The following is a 17,235-nucleotide window of genomic DNA, read 5'->3' on the forward strand; positions in this document are numbered from 1 at the left end:
CTTTCATTGCATCATGAAGACTGGACCATATTCAAAACCACAAAATGAAACAGAATTCAGAATTAGCAGATATTTCCCCTAATTGTTTATTCTTTGCTGTTGAAGCACAAATCTTCCACGATGGCCTTTAATTTGCTTTGATCCAAAGGTCGGACACTTCACCGTATAGCACAGCTGTGCAGACAAACATCGTGGGCTTTGCTCGCATCCGTCATGTTGCCTGGTAACACGCTGCATTGAACACAATAAAAATGGTGGCACCCATGAGGGAACAATAAAAAACCAAAACAAAAGAAATAAAAATTAATAACGCATTGGAACAAAAGAAAAATGTCAGGAATTAAATACTAATGTATTCATGATTATGTTGTCATTATAATAACTATGAAAAAATAACAAATGGAAATAAGCAATTAATAACCCATGGAAACAAAAGAAAGCGTGAAAAAATCAACAATGTAAGGAACAATTGTGAGGTGGTCTTTTTTAAAGATATGAAAGGTATGCTATTGTTCCCCTTCCTTAGGAAATCTGATTTTACAAAGAGCTTTTACTCTGCAAACTGATGCCGCACAACATGGATCTCTAGCTGCATTCCCCTTACGTCTTGAGAGTGAGAAACTACTATTCTTGTATCAGAGCAAAAAGTTGATTCCCAGGTGAGAATTAGTGTGATACAGGCAAATGAGCACTGATAATGTTCAGTGCTACTGGGTATGGTGTTTCATGCCCCCTTGCAGGTGCTCCACTGACATAAGGATGAGAATGTCCATTTAAGCCTGTGTTTTTCACCTCTTCGGCCTTAATTCTGTGACCCTGTGTTATCTGGCAGATGAGGTGTTCTTTCATGCAGAGGCACTTATGTTGGTTGTGCATGCATTATCACCAATACCTCAGATGTTCTGCCCAAAAGTGGGTGCTCATATTCTCCTGACTGCTTTGGAGATTTGAACATTGACCCTGGACCATTTCGTCAACACCATACTCGAAGATGCAGTCAGAGAAGTTTTAGTATGATAAAGAAGACCCTTTTTATCTTTAAAGGCAGATACAAATATTATTAATGTCTTACAAAATCCAAACGTTCACAGCTCACCATTGCATTCAATGGCAGGGTCAGAAGGATTTGAGGATTAGTCCCCTTTGAGGGGGTAGCATGGCATATCAGAGGTGGAATAGAACTGAAGAATTAATTCTGTTTGGACTTTTAACAAAATAATTATATTGGTACTATGAACACAACCCTATAAAATAACGATAATCAGCTCTATTATTTTTGTCCACATGACGGTTAAAGGGGTCAAAGTGGAAAGGTCCTGCTGTTTATATCCAAGCTCAGTCAATGACTCCTAGAATACTGTCTGCCCTATGCAAATTGGTTCAGGACATTCCCATCATTTTTGCAGTTCTGAACGAGGATTACCAGGAATCATAACTGAAATGACAAGAAGGTGCATGGAAAACAGGGTTATATTGGAAGTGGCAGGTCTTGATGCAAAGTGAAAAATCTTATCTCTGTCAAGTGCTTTGGGATCCCTTTGGGGACGAAAGTTGCTAGGTAATTTGAAACATTATTATTATTCATTAGCTTTTAAATATGCCACTCTCATTACTAAGCAGTAAATGTGTGTAAGATGCACTGGTAGATGTAACCACAGAATCATTTTTTCTGTTGTCCAGGAGACTATTATGGTGTATAGAGCTGCTACAGCTGTTTGTCAATACCAACAGCAGCAAATGATAGAAGCAGTTGAAGATGATGATAATTTGCATTAGTTATTTGTTGTTTTTTTATTTCTTTTCATAAGCCAAACTATTCATGTCACAACTAAATTAGTAAACATATTTCAGGATTTTACGCAAGTTGAAATAGCAGCTTGGGTAGAAAACAAGTCTCATGGTTAAATGTAAAAAGACAATATGCCAGACATGATTTGTCACTTGATGTATCTAGAAACACTGAAGCGGAGCTGTGACAGTGTACAGAATAACAGTCATCTCATTAGAAGTGACCTGAAATGGGTAAATTTCATGCAAGGCAAATAACAGAAGGATGCCTGATGCAATCTTTCACTAGCTGAGGATTTTTTCACACATCAGACAAACCTACCTTCAACAGTCGATAAGGGGTGAGCCTTTCTTTCCTGAAATGATAGAACAGGACTGCCACCAAGACACAGTCTCTCGGTTTTAGACTAATGCAGAGCTGGCCTCTTATTTAAGGCATTTCACCCATGAACACAGTCTATCATTAGAAGTCTTATACTAAAGAAGGCTTATCATCCACACCAGAGGTTATCCTGCAAAGAGTTAATCAGTCTGGGGTGCGATTCTAGGAAGTGATTAAAAAACAGTCTCTTCGCCTGCTTTAATTAACTGCCTACAGTGCTTATCATCATTAATTTGAATTCTCGGCCAATATAAAATAAAATGATTTGGCAGCATTATATTCCCAGTGTGAAGCAAGCAGTGTTATAAATTGTGTTAATCCCTCAGTTAAAAAGTAATTTTTTTTTCCTTCTTTTGGTTTGGCAATCAAAAAGATGGAAGTGCCAGACAGTTGCAATCTTGATATTCCTTAAGATAAATCTTGACAAAGAAACAAAGGGCTGCACCTTTCCTAAGCATCAAGAAATTCATGACTGGCACTGTCACTTGTTTTTGATTTGCCATGCGTGTCAGCTGTATTAACAGGTTGTACGGTATTTGCATTTAGGTGTTAATGCAGTTTCAAAATCATTGAGTGTTGTTACTTGGAGACCCAGCTAAACTACATAACCAGCATAAAAGTGAACGGACAGAGGGTGAAGAGTTTCTATGCATGAAGTCTAACGTATTATGATAAGCTAAGAGGCAGAAAATCAGGCCAGGAACAGAGAGAGTCCGTCTTACCTGGCATAACTCAACGCACGTCACGCTGGTCTAAACTGATCACTACTAGCAGGTAGATATAATCAGGACTCTGGAGTTTAATGTGTGAAGTATTGACGGCTTCAAGTGAAGGCAGGCTACCAGGTAAGAACCTGATGAGTACTATTGGCATTCTACTGGAAACTGGCAAGTGCAGGCAGCCCAAGAGCAGTCATGGAATAAAGAAATGCGTAGGCACAAGCCTTTAAATGTATTATTCAGTAAAATGAAAGGAACGCCAATCTATCCATCTACCGTATAATTATATCCTAACGTCTGTGTTTCCTGTCCTTCTGAGCAATCTCATTGGTCAGTCTGGTGAAAGAGGAAGTGTGAGTGTGAGACACACATGGAGGATTAAAGGCATATGAGGCAAGCTGTGAGAGAGTCACTGTCAAAGATGGGACGTGCAAAACTGGAGAGGAGGTGGGAAAGGTGTGCTGAAAATAATGACAGAGTCTGAGAAGCAGGGAATGAACTCGGGAATGAACTCGAGAAAGGGTAAAGAGACGTTTACACACACAAATACAGAGGAAAGGCACTGAAGATGCACGTAGAGCAAATATTTATAACTTATGTTATTACCTGTCTTCAACTGCTACCATGGCTAGTTTTATATAAAAAATATTTTTTAACAGACACTAATTATTCATGTTGAAAATCTGCAGCAGGATGTTGCCCATCTGATGTTTGCACATTCTCTTGTGCTGATTTGCCTCAATGGTAGTGGGTTAGGTCGATTGTCAATTGGCCACATAGGTCTTCTGTGAATCCTGGGTAAGTGCGTGTGTGTTGCTGTGGCAGCCCTGTGACATGTTGGCACCCTATCCTGGGTTGTTTCAGAAAAAGGGTCCCCTAACTCTAACCCTGATTTGGATTAAGTTACTTTGAAAAAATTGCTAGGCTTTGCTGATATTCACCCTGTGCAAGAAAACAAGACAGTTGACAGACCTCCTAGCTCTGCAAATATCACAAAATGTTACGAAACATGGTACTAATACTGTTTGGCAAAAGTTGTGAGAAATAAAATGTGTTGAGAGGTTAAAATAAGTAACTAAATAAATAGATAAAATAACAAAATTATGACAGGTCATCTTTATATTTTAGAAAACGAGATAATGCCAATTTTCTTCTTGTAATACATATAATGCATACTTCATTTTGGAAAACAAAAATGAGGCTAACTTTAATCTTATACTTTGTTAAAACAGTACTGAGGTGATATGAATTATAATGATAAATATATCACAGTAGTGTAGATGCTATGGTTTAATTGCTAGGTTCTGCATGCATTGTTATTTTTATGCATTGATGATGAGGTTATTCTCAATTGGTTTTGTGGTGTTTTGTCTCATTTTTAGTCTTTAAGCTGTAATTCCAACAAAAAGCAAAAACATTAAGGTCTGGAAATGAGCAAGAAATAAAAGATGTTAGGTTGACAGTTTTTTTTTTATAATATTTAAAATCTGGAGAATTTCGACACATATTACTCCTTCATGGCCCTAAGCAATGCTCTCACAGACAATTTGGAATTCAGTTGTTTGTTGGCCAGGGATGACGTCTATTCTTCTATTTATTATCTGCAAATGCTTTGTTCAACATCACAGCAGATTAATACAAAATTTAATTTTATTAGCAAAGTACTTTTATTTAAGACACCCCTAAAATGTAATAGTGCTGAGCTATTATAGTGACATATTCGAGCAAATAGGCTTCTCACTATTGGGGACAAAACAGTTACGGAAAACTTGGAACATTAAAGCCAAGATGTGAAAAAAGGGAACCAAATTAAAACTAGCCATTTAGTGTATGTTCAGCAAAATCTATCGGGCCAACAGGTTTAAAAATAAACACTTCCTTCAGTGATCAGGGCTGGACACTCAAACATCCTTTAACAGCAGGTGTCTTTAATGAGATGGCATTGGTGTGCTTGTCCAATATTGGGACCATGGGGAGATGGATGCACACATACACACTCACCTCCACTCGATCTCAATGGGACAAGTTAGTCACATTGTCTGGATGAGGATGGAAATCAGGGTGCCTGGAATAAAGCCCTTGTGAACATCACAAAACTGGCCCTTTGGCCTTTTAGTGTGCTACGCATAAATAGCACTTAGACCTCTGCCATTTTCCTTTTCAGCCCTCTGATCTACTTAAATCACTTTCAAGATTGCAAAAGAGTGTAATAAAATGTTTAAACTTTAGATATTATGACGCTCAAGTAAACAAGAAATTATATCACATATAATGTACAGTGTGTATGTAGTATAGCACTGGACCCTTTCTTTAGATTCAACTTTACAACAGAGGCAGAGGCTTCTTTTAATTGTCACAAAGTAAAAGAAAAGCATAAATCAGCCTTCCTTGTTATGAAGTGTATGTGTAAAGTAAAATACCCTAACTTTTGAAAACTAAAGTGTTTCTTTACAATGCCGCCTGTCATCTCTGTCTGAGATCATGCAATGCCCCTACAGTCCTGGGGCTGGGATTTGAATCAGGCATCTCCTGGAGCTGTGAACCATAGATGAGGGTGTTTTGTTCAGACAGTTATTCTCACCCATATTCCCTATGATGGCAGACAATTACCCCAGCAGTTAAACGCAAGTCTGTAGCCTCATGTTGGAGTCTGTTCAACCGGTGTGACCATGTGCTGGTCTCATTGTGCCCCCCTTCAGTGAGACTGCCATCACTGCTTGCCTCTTTAGTCTCCTGTTTAATTATATAAAAGGATGCTGGCTTTCAGAGTACACTACTGGTGGGATTGACTTCAGCTCTTTAATATCCCTTATACTTTGTACAATAGACAGAAAGCTGGATTCATAAAATGGACTAAAGAAAAGATTGAAAAGAAAATTAAACTTTGGGTTTTGTTCATTTAATTCATGTATTGTCACATATACTAAATTTCTTAGTTTCCTGTCAATCCAACATGAAATATTCTCCACACTCTGGTCACATAATTTCAAGTACATTTACATGAGCTGTGCTACTAGCCCTGAAGCCATTGTTTCCAGGCAGGTACCCATCCCTGTGTTATAAGAGCAAATTTAGTTTATTATTTAATATTTTCTATATCAGTGGATCCCAGACTTGATCCTGGGGACCCCTTGTAGCTGCAGATTTTTGTTCTAACCATCTTCCTTTTTTCATTGGGCTCCTGGCCTAATTAAGTGAGCCATTATTTCCTAGTTTCCATGTTTTGGAGTCAATGCAGAAACTACAAAACTAAGTTTGGTCATTTTTTATTAAAATGTACTAAGCAGTTATATGGGAAATATGTAGTTGTTTTTAACTTGTTAACAGTACTTTCATAATGATTTTCATTCTGGTTATTTAATTGCTTTTTTACTAATTAGTGGGTCTGACTCTGAAGTAGTTGCAGCTTTCATCATCCTGAGTGTCTGCTCTGCTTGTTCTTAATTGTCACTATTAGGGTCAGATGAAGGGAGCAAACTACACAGAAAAAGTGGGAAAATAATAGGAAAGCAACAAAAGAGATTTAAGGATTTAAAGCTTTAGAAATAAAAGCAGAAATATTTCTAAATCTCTATATGGTATATACAAGCCAAATACCACTGACTCACCCATCACAAAATCTCCTGAACCATGAGGACTTGGGACTTGAAATTCGGAATGCAGGTTACTCTTGGCCAATAGGTGCTCACTAAGAAACGGTTTTAAAAATTTCGTGGTCCAAGCGCGAAATTTCTTATAGTTTTTTAGACCCGTTTGTATGTCTGTCCGCTTTTCACGAGAGAACTACTTAATGGATTTAGATCAGGTTTTTCTTTTCTAAAATTTGCTTGAACATTCTGTTGATTTTACAACTTTCTCATTGCGTTAAGTTAATAGGTCGCTTGTGGTACCGATTTATTAGTGCGAATCCGAGAGGGACCTATCAGGCTGCGGGGAGGGAGGCGGGGCTCCCCTCACTCACACGTCTGTCTCGGGGCGTAACCTTAACTCCTCTCAGTTAGTGAACGAGAGAACTACTTAACAGATTTAGATCTTTTTTTTCTATAATTTGCTTGAACATTCTGGTTGATTTTGCGACTTCTTTCATTGCGCTAAGAATCATAGTTCTCTTGCAGGAGTGATATATTCGAGCTAATCCGAGACAGAGGCTGCAGGCTGAGGGGAGGGAGAAGCGTGACATCAGGGGTAGAGAGCTGGACGGGGCCCTCCTCACTGTTCTGTTTCACTAATACACAGGCGAAGGGCTGGCCAGTGTCTTATAAATGTAAAATCTGTACTGTTGTGAGTTTCTGAATGCAGAATAAGGGAAGAGAAAAAAGACCAGGTAATTAAATGAGACTAATTGTTATTGATTATGTGAGACATGCCTGGACACCATCAGACTGAGACCACATCTTTACCAAAAAGCACACGTTTATTTTCTCCAAGCACAAATACCACAGTCCCGCACAGCACACTGTGCTCCCACCACTAATTATCCTTAACCCGGACCTCTCTTTAAATGTCCTTGGGCCACCTTTCCACTCTCCACAGGAGCTTCGTCCTGCTCCCACTCCCGACTCTAGCTCCCAGACTGTAGGGAGGTGGCCCCTTTTATCCCCACCCGGATGTACTCCAGGTACTCTGTCTGACGACACTTTCTGGTATGGCAGAAGTATCAGGAGAGCACTTGGAAGCACTCCGGGTGTCCCTGGAAGGATCATCCTCCATATCCCCGGGTGTGGTGGAAGTAGATGTTTCCCGGGCCCTCTGAGACTTGGGATGCCCCCTGGCTGTGGCCACGGGCCCCAGTGAGCTTGAGCCTCCTTGCTCTTCTCCCGTGGTCCTCCTCCGATCCAGGGCGGTTGCCCCCTCGTGGCCTGGAGGACGTACATGTCACCTCCGGTCCTTCCAGGTGTCCTGGCTGGGTCTGGCCCCCAGCTGATTGTGGCAATTATTATGTCTGATTGTGAATCTGGTTGGACCGAGGTCCCCAGGTCCGAATTTGGGAACTACTGTTCTAGAGTACCAGTATACACATTATTTAAATGCATAAAAGTCTTTGTAAGGAGTTCTCAAATGTAAGCAGAGAAAGATCTGTCTATCAATTTTCTGAACCCAGTTTTTTCATTGCAAGGTTGCAGGAAATTTGAGCACATTCTGGCAGAACTGTATAACAAGCCAGCCCACTACAGTATGCATATCCACATTTACTGTACTCATACCACATTAATTTAGAGGCAATGTTTAAACTAGCAAAGCTCACCTTTAAGAAATGGTATAGGACACAGGGAGAATGAAAGTAAAATTCTACACCAAAATAAGGATTGTGTGTCATTATTAGCATTGAGTTCATTTTAATGTATATATCCATGACTTTTAATATGTATTCTGGTTTCCTCTGACTTCTCAAAACATTATTGGCATCTGTAAATCCCATATGAAGTGCCTTAGGGTGCACTGTCGACCCTCTTCAGTTGCTTCCTACCTTTAACATAATGCTGTCATAATAGACTATGACTACTGACAGCTCCTCTAAGGGAAGAAGCAGGTTTAGATAAGCTGGATTTGTATTTACACTCCCAAACATTTCACCAATCTCCCGGCAGGTTCTCTCAAACCATCAGACTAATAGGACACATTCATATTCAGAATTTGCTCTAAATAAAACAGATGGCTCTTACCTGTTTTGTCGCTGCTGTCTGGCTTGTCAGAACCTGGTCCGCCATCTGGAGGAAATGTGGTCTGTGAACCTTCAGAGCCTTTGGCAAGTTTGCTGACTCCATTCTCATACAGCTGTCCATCCACAGGTTGCAGGTGCCATGTAAGGCCAAACAAATGCACTGCTGCAAAAAAGACATTGAAATCATTTTCTTGTATTTTAGTTCTGCCCTTTCAGAGTGGAATAAGGCAATCAAAGTGGATTCCCTGCTGGATCTGTACCTGATTGGGTATTAAATTACATACCGAACAACTGCCGCACAAATAAATGCAAAAGAACAGACACTAAATTGTATTCCTATAAAGCACCATGGGAGACGAAACATACATTTTTCCTGTGATGCTACATGCAAGCATGTACCATAATGCACTGCTGGCTGAGGAGCTCATAATTGTGTTCTTGCTCTCTGCTGGGCAGCAGCGCTGTTAGAAAAAGTCATTTTTGCACAGTGGACTAAAAAAGTGACACATTGACATTTTCCTAGGGAGTCCATCATCCATTCATTTCCTTTCAAGAAATCTGCTTCTCTTTTTGCAAGAATAAATCACAATCATGACCTTTTGGTATTAGAGTTTTAAATTTCACATACGGTTTGTATGCAGTATACCACAGATAACCTTTATTCGTACACTCTTGAGGCACAATTTTCAAACAAACATGGTCTGAGTCCAAATTTGTTTTTGGAATCCCTAGACCCTCCTCTTTGGATGTGATGGCGGGATAGATAAGGGACTGACTTTGGCTATCGTCACCATCATACAGTATGGGACTGAGAAGACAAGCCTGCATAGTTTGTCCATCAAGCCATCCATTATCCAACCCGTTGAATCCGAACACAGGGTCACGGAGGTCTGCTGGAGGCAATCCCAGCCAACACAGGGCACAAGGCAGGAACCAATCCTGGGCAGGCCGCCAACCCACCGCAGGACACACACACCCACACTCACACACCAAGCACACATTAGGGACAATTTAGAATCGCCAATCCAACTAACCTGCGTGTCTTTGGACTGTGGGAGGAAACCGGAGGAAACCCACGCAGACACGGGGAGAACATGCGATCCTGTGTCTCCTAACTGCGAGGCAGCAGCGCTACCACTGCACCACCGTGCTGCCCGCATGATTTGTCTATAATTTTAAATTTAATCATTGCATTGACCCTCTATTTGAATAAACAGGAGGAATGGATTATTCTGACAAGGCTTACATTTAACTTGCCAATAAATGTTCCACTCCCACAAGATCCTATTTCATACATACTGGGTTGTGAAAGTACATTTTTTTTCAGTGGTGCACAGTGGATGGACACCAGTAGGGTCCTATGGGGCCCTATGGACAAAAATGCCTATCTACTCCCACAGCTTTCCCATGAGTTTCATGGACTTCTGTCTCACTGTATTCATATTCATAATACATTTCACTGTGGTTCATGAATGAAGGATAAAATCCTATAAGGTCAGGTCCCAATTGCAGCCAAAATGTCCAAGGGAACAAAGTGATGTGTGTGTGGCATGATTTAACTTGCACGACCGCTGCTGTAATCTCAAGGTCCAGCATGACTTTTCTCAGGAGGTCTCACTAGCATGTGTGCTGAAAGGTTGACAGGTATGATGTAGGATGCAATTTAGTGAATTGGGACACAGTCATGGAGTTACAGGCCCATAATGCACTGCTGCCAAAGAAACAATGAGGTCATAACACCATAGGGCATAACTGTCAAAGAAACATTAGTAAAGTCCCATAGGGCATTGTTGCAAATGGAACACGGGCCTTGTTGCCATTACAAATGCTGCCACCTACACTCTTTCAAGTAAGCACTGTGGCTAGTGTGCACTTTGACAGCAAATCAGGTGTAGGTGGTGCAAAAAGGAATGCAATTCAATGTCATTAGTCACTGTCAAGTGCAAAGGGAGCCATTATACTGCACCAGAACAGTTGTGGCATGTCTTTGCATAATATGACTAGAATATAAAAGTAAGCCAAAGATGGCATGATGGGTGGCTTTGTCACTTCATAGCATGTGAACCCAAGCTGAATTCCTGGATTCTGGGCAGATTTCACAAGTTCTTTTGGAAATGAAATTATAGTGATTGCATTTGGAATGGAACCAATTTACCGGCACTCTGGTTAGTCTTCATGTCCAATAGCTCTAAGACACTAATTGTCTGGGTGGAATTTAAAAGTCCTCCCCAAACTTAACTGACACTCCCCATTTGCCCCACAGTCCAACAGCAAATTATTAGTTTTAAAAACCACAATAATTTAGGCCAAAGTGGTTTTCAGAGGGTCCTAAGAGTTCCATGTTGATAATAGTTTATTGGCATTGTGGTTGCCATTTTGTGTCTTACTTGTCCAATGTCTCTCCTTACACAGTATAACGATACTCCTTGTGATTGTGTTGGAATTGTACTGGAAATCTGGATTCACACCAGCTCCTAAACCCATTAATGTTAGTTGACGTTGCAGGTTTAAATGGGCTCACCTCAAATGTGTGTAAATATATTGGTACACCAGAACTGCAGTCAACTGACATCCAATCCAAGGTTAGCTCCTGCCTTGCGCCAATGCCCTCTGGGTAGGCTGCAGCTGTTCACAACTCTATACCAGTTAAGACAGACTTAGAAAATGAATGGATGGGCAGGTTTGTATGTAGCATATGTATTGGATATCACACACTCTCCCAAGATTACAGCTGTGTGTATGTAAAAGCTGACTTACCATCTCACACTTTTTTTCCACCTTCAGTACAGTTTTGTAAAAAATAACATTAAAGCCACATACAACAACAACAAGAACATTTATTTATATAGTACATTTTCATACAAATAGTAGCTCAAAGTGCTTTACATAATAAGGAATAGAAAAATAAAAGACACAATAAGAAAATAAAAGAAGTCAACATTAATTAACATAGAATAAGAGTAAGGTCCAATGGTCAGGGGAGACAGAAAAAGCAAAAAAACTCCAGACGGCTGGAGAAAAAAATAAAATCTGTAGGGATTCCAGACCATGAGACCGCCCAGTCCCCTAGATAGATAGATAGATAGATAGATAGATAATAATAATAATAATAATAATAATAATAATAATAATAATAATAATAATAATAATAATAAAAAAACTATGTGATTTGGATATAAAAAGTATGAAATCCTTGTATAATGTCATGTTTAAACTGCATTCAGATTTAACTAACTAACATTTGAAGTGACATTACCTGACATCAACTGACGGAATTTTGTCAAGCCCTAAATAAAATTAGAAGTTCCAGTTAATGTTCCCCAAAGTATTTGGATGTATCATGGAGAGATAAAAATGGATGCATATAGAAACTAAGAAAAATACCTCATTGCTGAATGTCAGAGAAAGGGATATACAAGAATGTCATAGACACTAAGGACAATCATTAAGAAGTGAAGGAAATATGACAATACCAGGACACTGCAAAAAACCTCATCATGAAGGATTACAAGTGGCCACTGGCCACCTTAAAGGCACAGCTGGACTTTATAGTGGTTACTGGGTAATACCTGCAAATTGCAGCCATTTTGTAAATTTTCTGCAACACATTTGAGCTGTGGAGCAGCGTGGCAAAAAGAAACTGTTTATCATAAAACAGAACACATATACAACAACTCAAAATGATGTGGTGAAATGTTTTATGGTGTGATGAGTCCAGTTTGGGACCTTAAGGCATTGATTTCTAAAGATATGTTTGGTGCAAAGTCATTACAGCTCATAGATCAAAATGGATTCATCTCCTGGTGGTGGAAACATCAAGCTGTGGGGCTGCTTCTCTTTCAAGTGAACAAGCTTGTGAGCAAAATACAAAATACTCCAAATATTTTGGCAAAAAATCTGCTGTCCTTTGCCACAAAACTGAAGTTAAATAAGAATTTCAACAATTAAAATGACAATGAATCGAAGCACATGGCCAACTCAACTATGGACTGGCTCAAAAAAGGACAGCCAACGCCTTGTGACAGAGCTCGTTTTAGTGGTCAATGGCTGAGTGTTAGTTTTTAATTAAAAACAGAGTGCTCAGGCTCAGGGTGGGTGAAGGTTGAATGGCCCTGGGAACTGGCGCAACCACATTTACATGCAGACATGTGTGGTTCAGCTGATTTCTTCCTTAGCACTCTTGGGTGCCTTATGTAGGTAGCTGTGCCCACTTGTGCATAAAGGAGCCTGAGGTGAGAGAGAGCAGGAGAGATTGGAAAGTAATGAAAAAAAAAGGAAGACTGAGAGAAAGCCTGGAGGTTAAATAGAAGGAAAGAAACAAACATCAGGAAGGTGACTGAGCCGGTGTAGTAGTATAGAGGTAGGCAGTCAGGGATGTTAATGGGAGGATTAGTGGAGCGCACTTTCACGTGTAGACGTGCAGTTCGGCCAGTTCCCCTATTAATACTCTAGAGAGTCTGATTAGGCACTTGCACAAACTAAAGTATAAATGGAGCCTGAGTCAAACAAGTGGAAAAAGAAATTTAAAACAAACAAAAGTAAGAAAAGGAAAAAGAAAAGCAAAGTCTGGAGGTTAAACTGAAAGAAAGAAAGAAAGAAAGAAAGTGGGAGGATTGTAGCAAAACTGGTGCTATGAAGGGCAGGCAGGTGGTCAGGAATGACCAGGGTCACTCCAGCTGAGTGTACAGAGACCACCTGCTCCAAGTGGGCTCCTGCAGACATTGAGGGATGGTGGCAGCGGGACAGGGGTGGAGAAAGTACCCTTGTTAAATGCCGAATGATAGTGGCAGGCACATCAGCTGGATTTAGGGTACCCCAGCAGTGACCGACTGAGATGGCTGGGGTACAAGCTGATGTAAAGAGTGACCGCTCCTGTCGGTGGACGTCTCCTCGACCTGAGGGCTCTGTAAGGTAAAGCTGAGAAGACGTTTTAGAAAGAGACACCTAAGTTCTCTAAAGACTGATCCTGACAGCATTTTAATGTTGGATTTTATCTTATTTGATAGATTATGTAATGATTGGATTCTAATCTTGATTTTAGCACTGTTTAATGGATTGATTATTTATTGGAAGAATGGTGTTGTACTTTTGCTTCTTTGGACACTGTTGAAAATAAAAGCACCTTACTCTTGCCTGTTGTGTGTTTATTGCCCGACTCATCCTTGGACATGACTATCGATGGTCCTGGGTTGAAGGGAATATGCCAGCTGTGGGCACCCAGGCTGTCACATGCCCTTAATCTCCTTTTCAGTACTCTTGAAAATTCATGGAGTCAGCTATTGATAGGAGATCTCCTTATATTTTGATTGAATTTGGATCGTTTTTGAATACACGTAAGACAAAATGACAAATTCTAGGTAGGCTATTTTGACAGAGCCCTATCTGAACAGTCATTAGAGCAAAATTAGTTTAAGGGCATGTTCACTTCTGCAACTGAGGCATTTCAAATTTTTATTTTTTATTGTTATAATGGTCCATTATTTTTTATTTGAACACTGTTGTAAGATCTTAATAAAGATGAATACAAATCATAAATTATTTTCCTTAATATTAAGTCAACAATTAAGAGGTTTTCGGTTGTTGAGTTTTGATATTCAGTCCAATGTGAATATGTATGCACATTTTTATGCCATAAAACATAAGTTCTGTTTCCATCAGATACTGAATAAATCAAAAAATCATGGATAAGGAGATACAGTCATTTCATTAATACCCAGACATTGGCTACTTAAATCTGTTTTATCTTGTTCTTTTTTTAAATAATCTTGTTGGTGTATTAAACTGTCTTATTTAGATAATTCTGAAATGCTTCTACTATTCTTTCATGTCCACACCAGATTTTATGTATTCACCAGTTCTGCTGCAGTGTAATGACAGTTTTTCGACATGACATTGACTAATTACATTGAATTGTGCTCCATTTGTATGGATGATGGCCAACTGGCCTTCAAAGTTTGCACAACTCACATTGTAACACTTCAAACAACACAGGGCTTTGACATTGACGTCATGAAATAAAACACAGGCATAATCATGTTACTGTGATGCAGACATGTAGCCAACCATATGTGTAAACTGGAACAGAACAATGCAAAAGTAAGACAACAGTGTTACAAAAAGGAGACAGGCCTGCTACTGTGGGGACTCATTTTCTTATAATGCAGTGTTGCATAACGGGTGCCGAATCACTTTATCTCCTGGCACTCAATGGATTTCTTTTGCACAGACCTGCAGAATATTACCATATTAATTACACCCTAGCCAACTGCTTTGAATGGTCGCTTAATAAGGATAAAATGCTGTCACATAAAGGTTAAATATGAATGTGGTGAGTGTAACCCAACTCCTTTCTTGCTTCTGTTAATCTTCAGGTCACATTCCAATTCACAGCATGGAGGTGACAGGACTCGTTTTATTTTGGCCACAGCCATTTAGGCATCTTTAGCTAATGCCAAATGCCTCTCTACTTCCCTTACATGGCTTCACGCTCATCTTGACATGTTTTTTTCCCGTATGAGAAATTACTTAGGTAATTGCAAAGTTCACTCTAACTGTTTGCTCACCCAGAAACACAACAGGGAGGCTCTACCTCAGCACTTTGACTCTCTGATGTAGTGAGATAGGCAGACTAGCATGTGTAGACCAGCTTTAGCTAAGTTGTTACTTCTTCTCATAACTTAACAGCCAAAATATCCAGGCAGGAAAAGAGAGTGAGATACACTCTAAAAAGTCAATGGCGCACCTTTATACACAGCAGAACAACAAAACTACCTATTACAGTATATCAACACTTTCCAAGACTGTACAGTAAGCCACAGGTATTCTGGGAGATCACTCCAGTATGGCATTGTTTTGTGCCTTGTATCCATTGTTGCAGGCATAGGCTCTGGCCTCCGCATGTGTTTGACCTGGATTAAGCAGGCTCAAAATGTAGTTGGATGAATATCCATCCATCCATCCATTTTCTAACCCGCTGAATCCGAATACAGGGTCACAGGGGTCTGCTGGAGCCAATCCCAGTCAACACAGGGCACAAGGCAGGAACCAATCCTTGGCAGGGTGCCAACCCACCACAGGACACACACAAACACACCCAACTAGGGCCAATTTAGAATCTCCAATCCACCTAACCTGCATGTCTTTGGACTGTGGGAGGAAACCAGAGCGCCCGGAGGAAACCCACGCAGACACAGGGAGAGCATGCAAACTCCACGCAGGGAGGACCCGGGAACCGAACCCGGGTCTCCTAACTACGAGGCAGCAGCGCTACCACTGCGCCACCGTGCCGCCCTGGATGAATATATTTAAAGTAAAACATTTTTGTTTACATGCAGAAGAGACCCTAGATACTGTATGAGCCTACTTAAGCACTCAAACAGAATTTAACCCTGTCCCTGCACATTCTGTCTCCATCTCAATGCTGATCTCAGTTAGAGATTCTACAGCATTAAGAGTGACTTAAATCTCCGCCTGAGCATTGTCTGCCTGCATATTCCCCCTGTGTCTTAGCGCGTTCTTCTTTAAGTTTCACTTAAGAAATGTAACAAAAGATAGATTCCTTATAACTTGGCAACTTTTGTTTTTAGTCAACTAGATTACTGCAACGCACTCCTTTGAGGACTATCCAAAAAAGACATCAATCGATTGCAACTACTGCAGAATGCAGCTGCTAGAATCTTAACTAGGAAAAGAAAATCCGAGCACATCTCTCCAGTTCTGATGTCACTACACTGGTTACCTTCACCATTTAGAATTGACTTTAAAATACTGCTAATGGATTACAAAGCCTTAAATAATCTCACTCACCCTACGTTGATGGATCGAAGGCCAGATGTCCACATGACCATCGTCATCAAATTCTTTTACGTGAAGCCTGAAAACCATGAGGACTGATTGAGATCATTTATGTTAGGTAGAATGCCCAATAGGGGCTGGGTGGTCTCGTGGCTTTAGAACCCTTGCAGATTTTTTTTTTCTCCAGCCCTCTGGAAATTTTATTTTTTGGTTAGTTTTTTCTGTCCTCCCGGCCATTGGGTCTTACTTTATTCTTTATTATTTAGTATTGCCTAATCTTATTTTTATTTTTATGCTTTTATTTTTGTATAAACTTTTCTTTCTTTATCTTGTGAAGCGCTATATGCTACATCATTTGTATGAGAATGTGCTATATAAATAAATGTTGTTGTTGTATCTACTTGGATTTCATCCAAAATCTAAATCACATTTGACTGGAGGCTCTAAACTGGTCTTATGTGGGTTTGTGTATGAGTGTATCTTATCCAGTGTTATTTTGTACTTGTTCACTGTGTCTCCAAGATGACTCTAGCTTCTGTCAAATGACTGAATGAGTGAACATTTAATTCTTCCTTTTGGATAGCAATAATTTGAGAAAATGTAATACCCAACATGTGTGACAATATTCTCATATCCAGCACTGAAATGATTTTTCCACTCTGCCAGATGAGCTTTTTATTCTAATTCACTTCCTACTCTCTAAGATCACATTTTTCTGGCCCTAGTCCTAGCAATCTTAACAAGTCAGGGGGTCAATGCCAGAGTGCAAAGGTTGCTTCGTCCTTGTTACTTCAATGCATCCTTGCCCCATAGTTGAAGTGTCACCTTATTAGGACAATAAGTTAGTACCATGCTCTGCATGTTAGTAAGACTGTCTTTAGCATGTGTTG

General features: G+C 39.9%; 1 protein-coding gene across 2 annotated transcripts in view; it reads right to left on the reverse strand.

Moving 5' to 3' along the window:
• tenm1 (teneurin transmembrane protein 1) overlaps window positions 1-17,235 on the reverse strand; it is an 844,835-nt gene that overhangs the window by 239,759 nt on the left and 587,841 nt on the right. For both annotated transcript variants that reach the window (XM_039766316.1, XM_039766314.1), the window contains one exon: window positions 8,553-8,714. In XM_039766316.1, the coding sequence (XP_039622250.1) occupies window positions 8,553-8,714 (162 nt within the window). The remainder of the gene's footprint in view (window positions 1-8,552; window positions 8,715-17,235) is intronic.

The sequence above is a fragment of the Polypterus senegalus genome, chromosome 10 (genome assembly GCF_016835505.1).
Source record: "Polypterus senegalus isolate Bchr_013 chromosome 10, ASM1683550v1, whole genome shotgun sequence".
NCBI classification, from domain to species: domain Eukaryota; kingdom Metazoa; phylum Chordata; class Cladistia; order Polypteriformes; family Polypteridae; genus Polypterus; species Polypterus senegalus.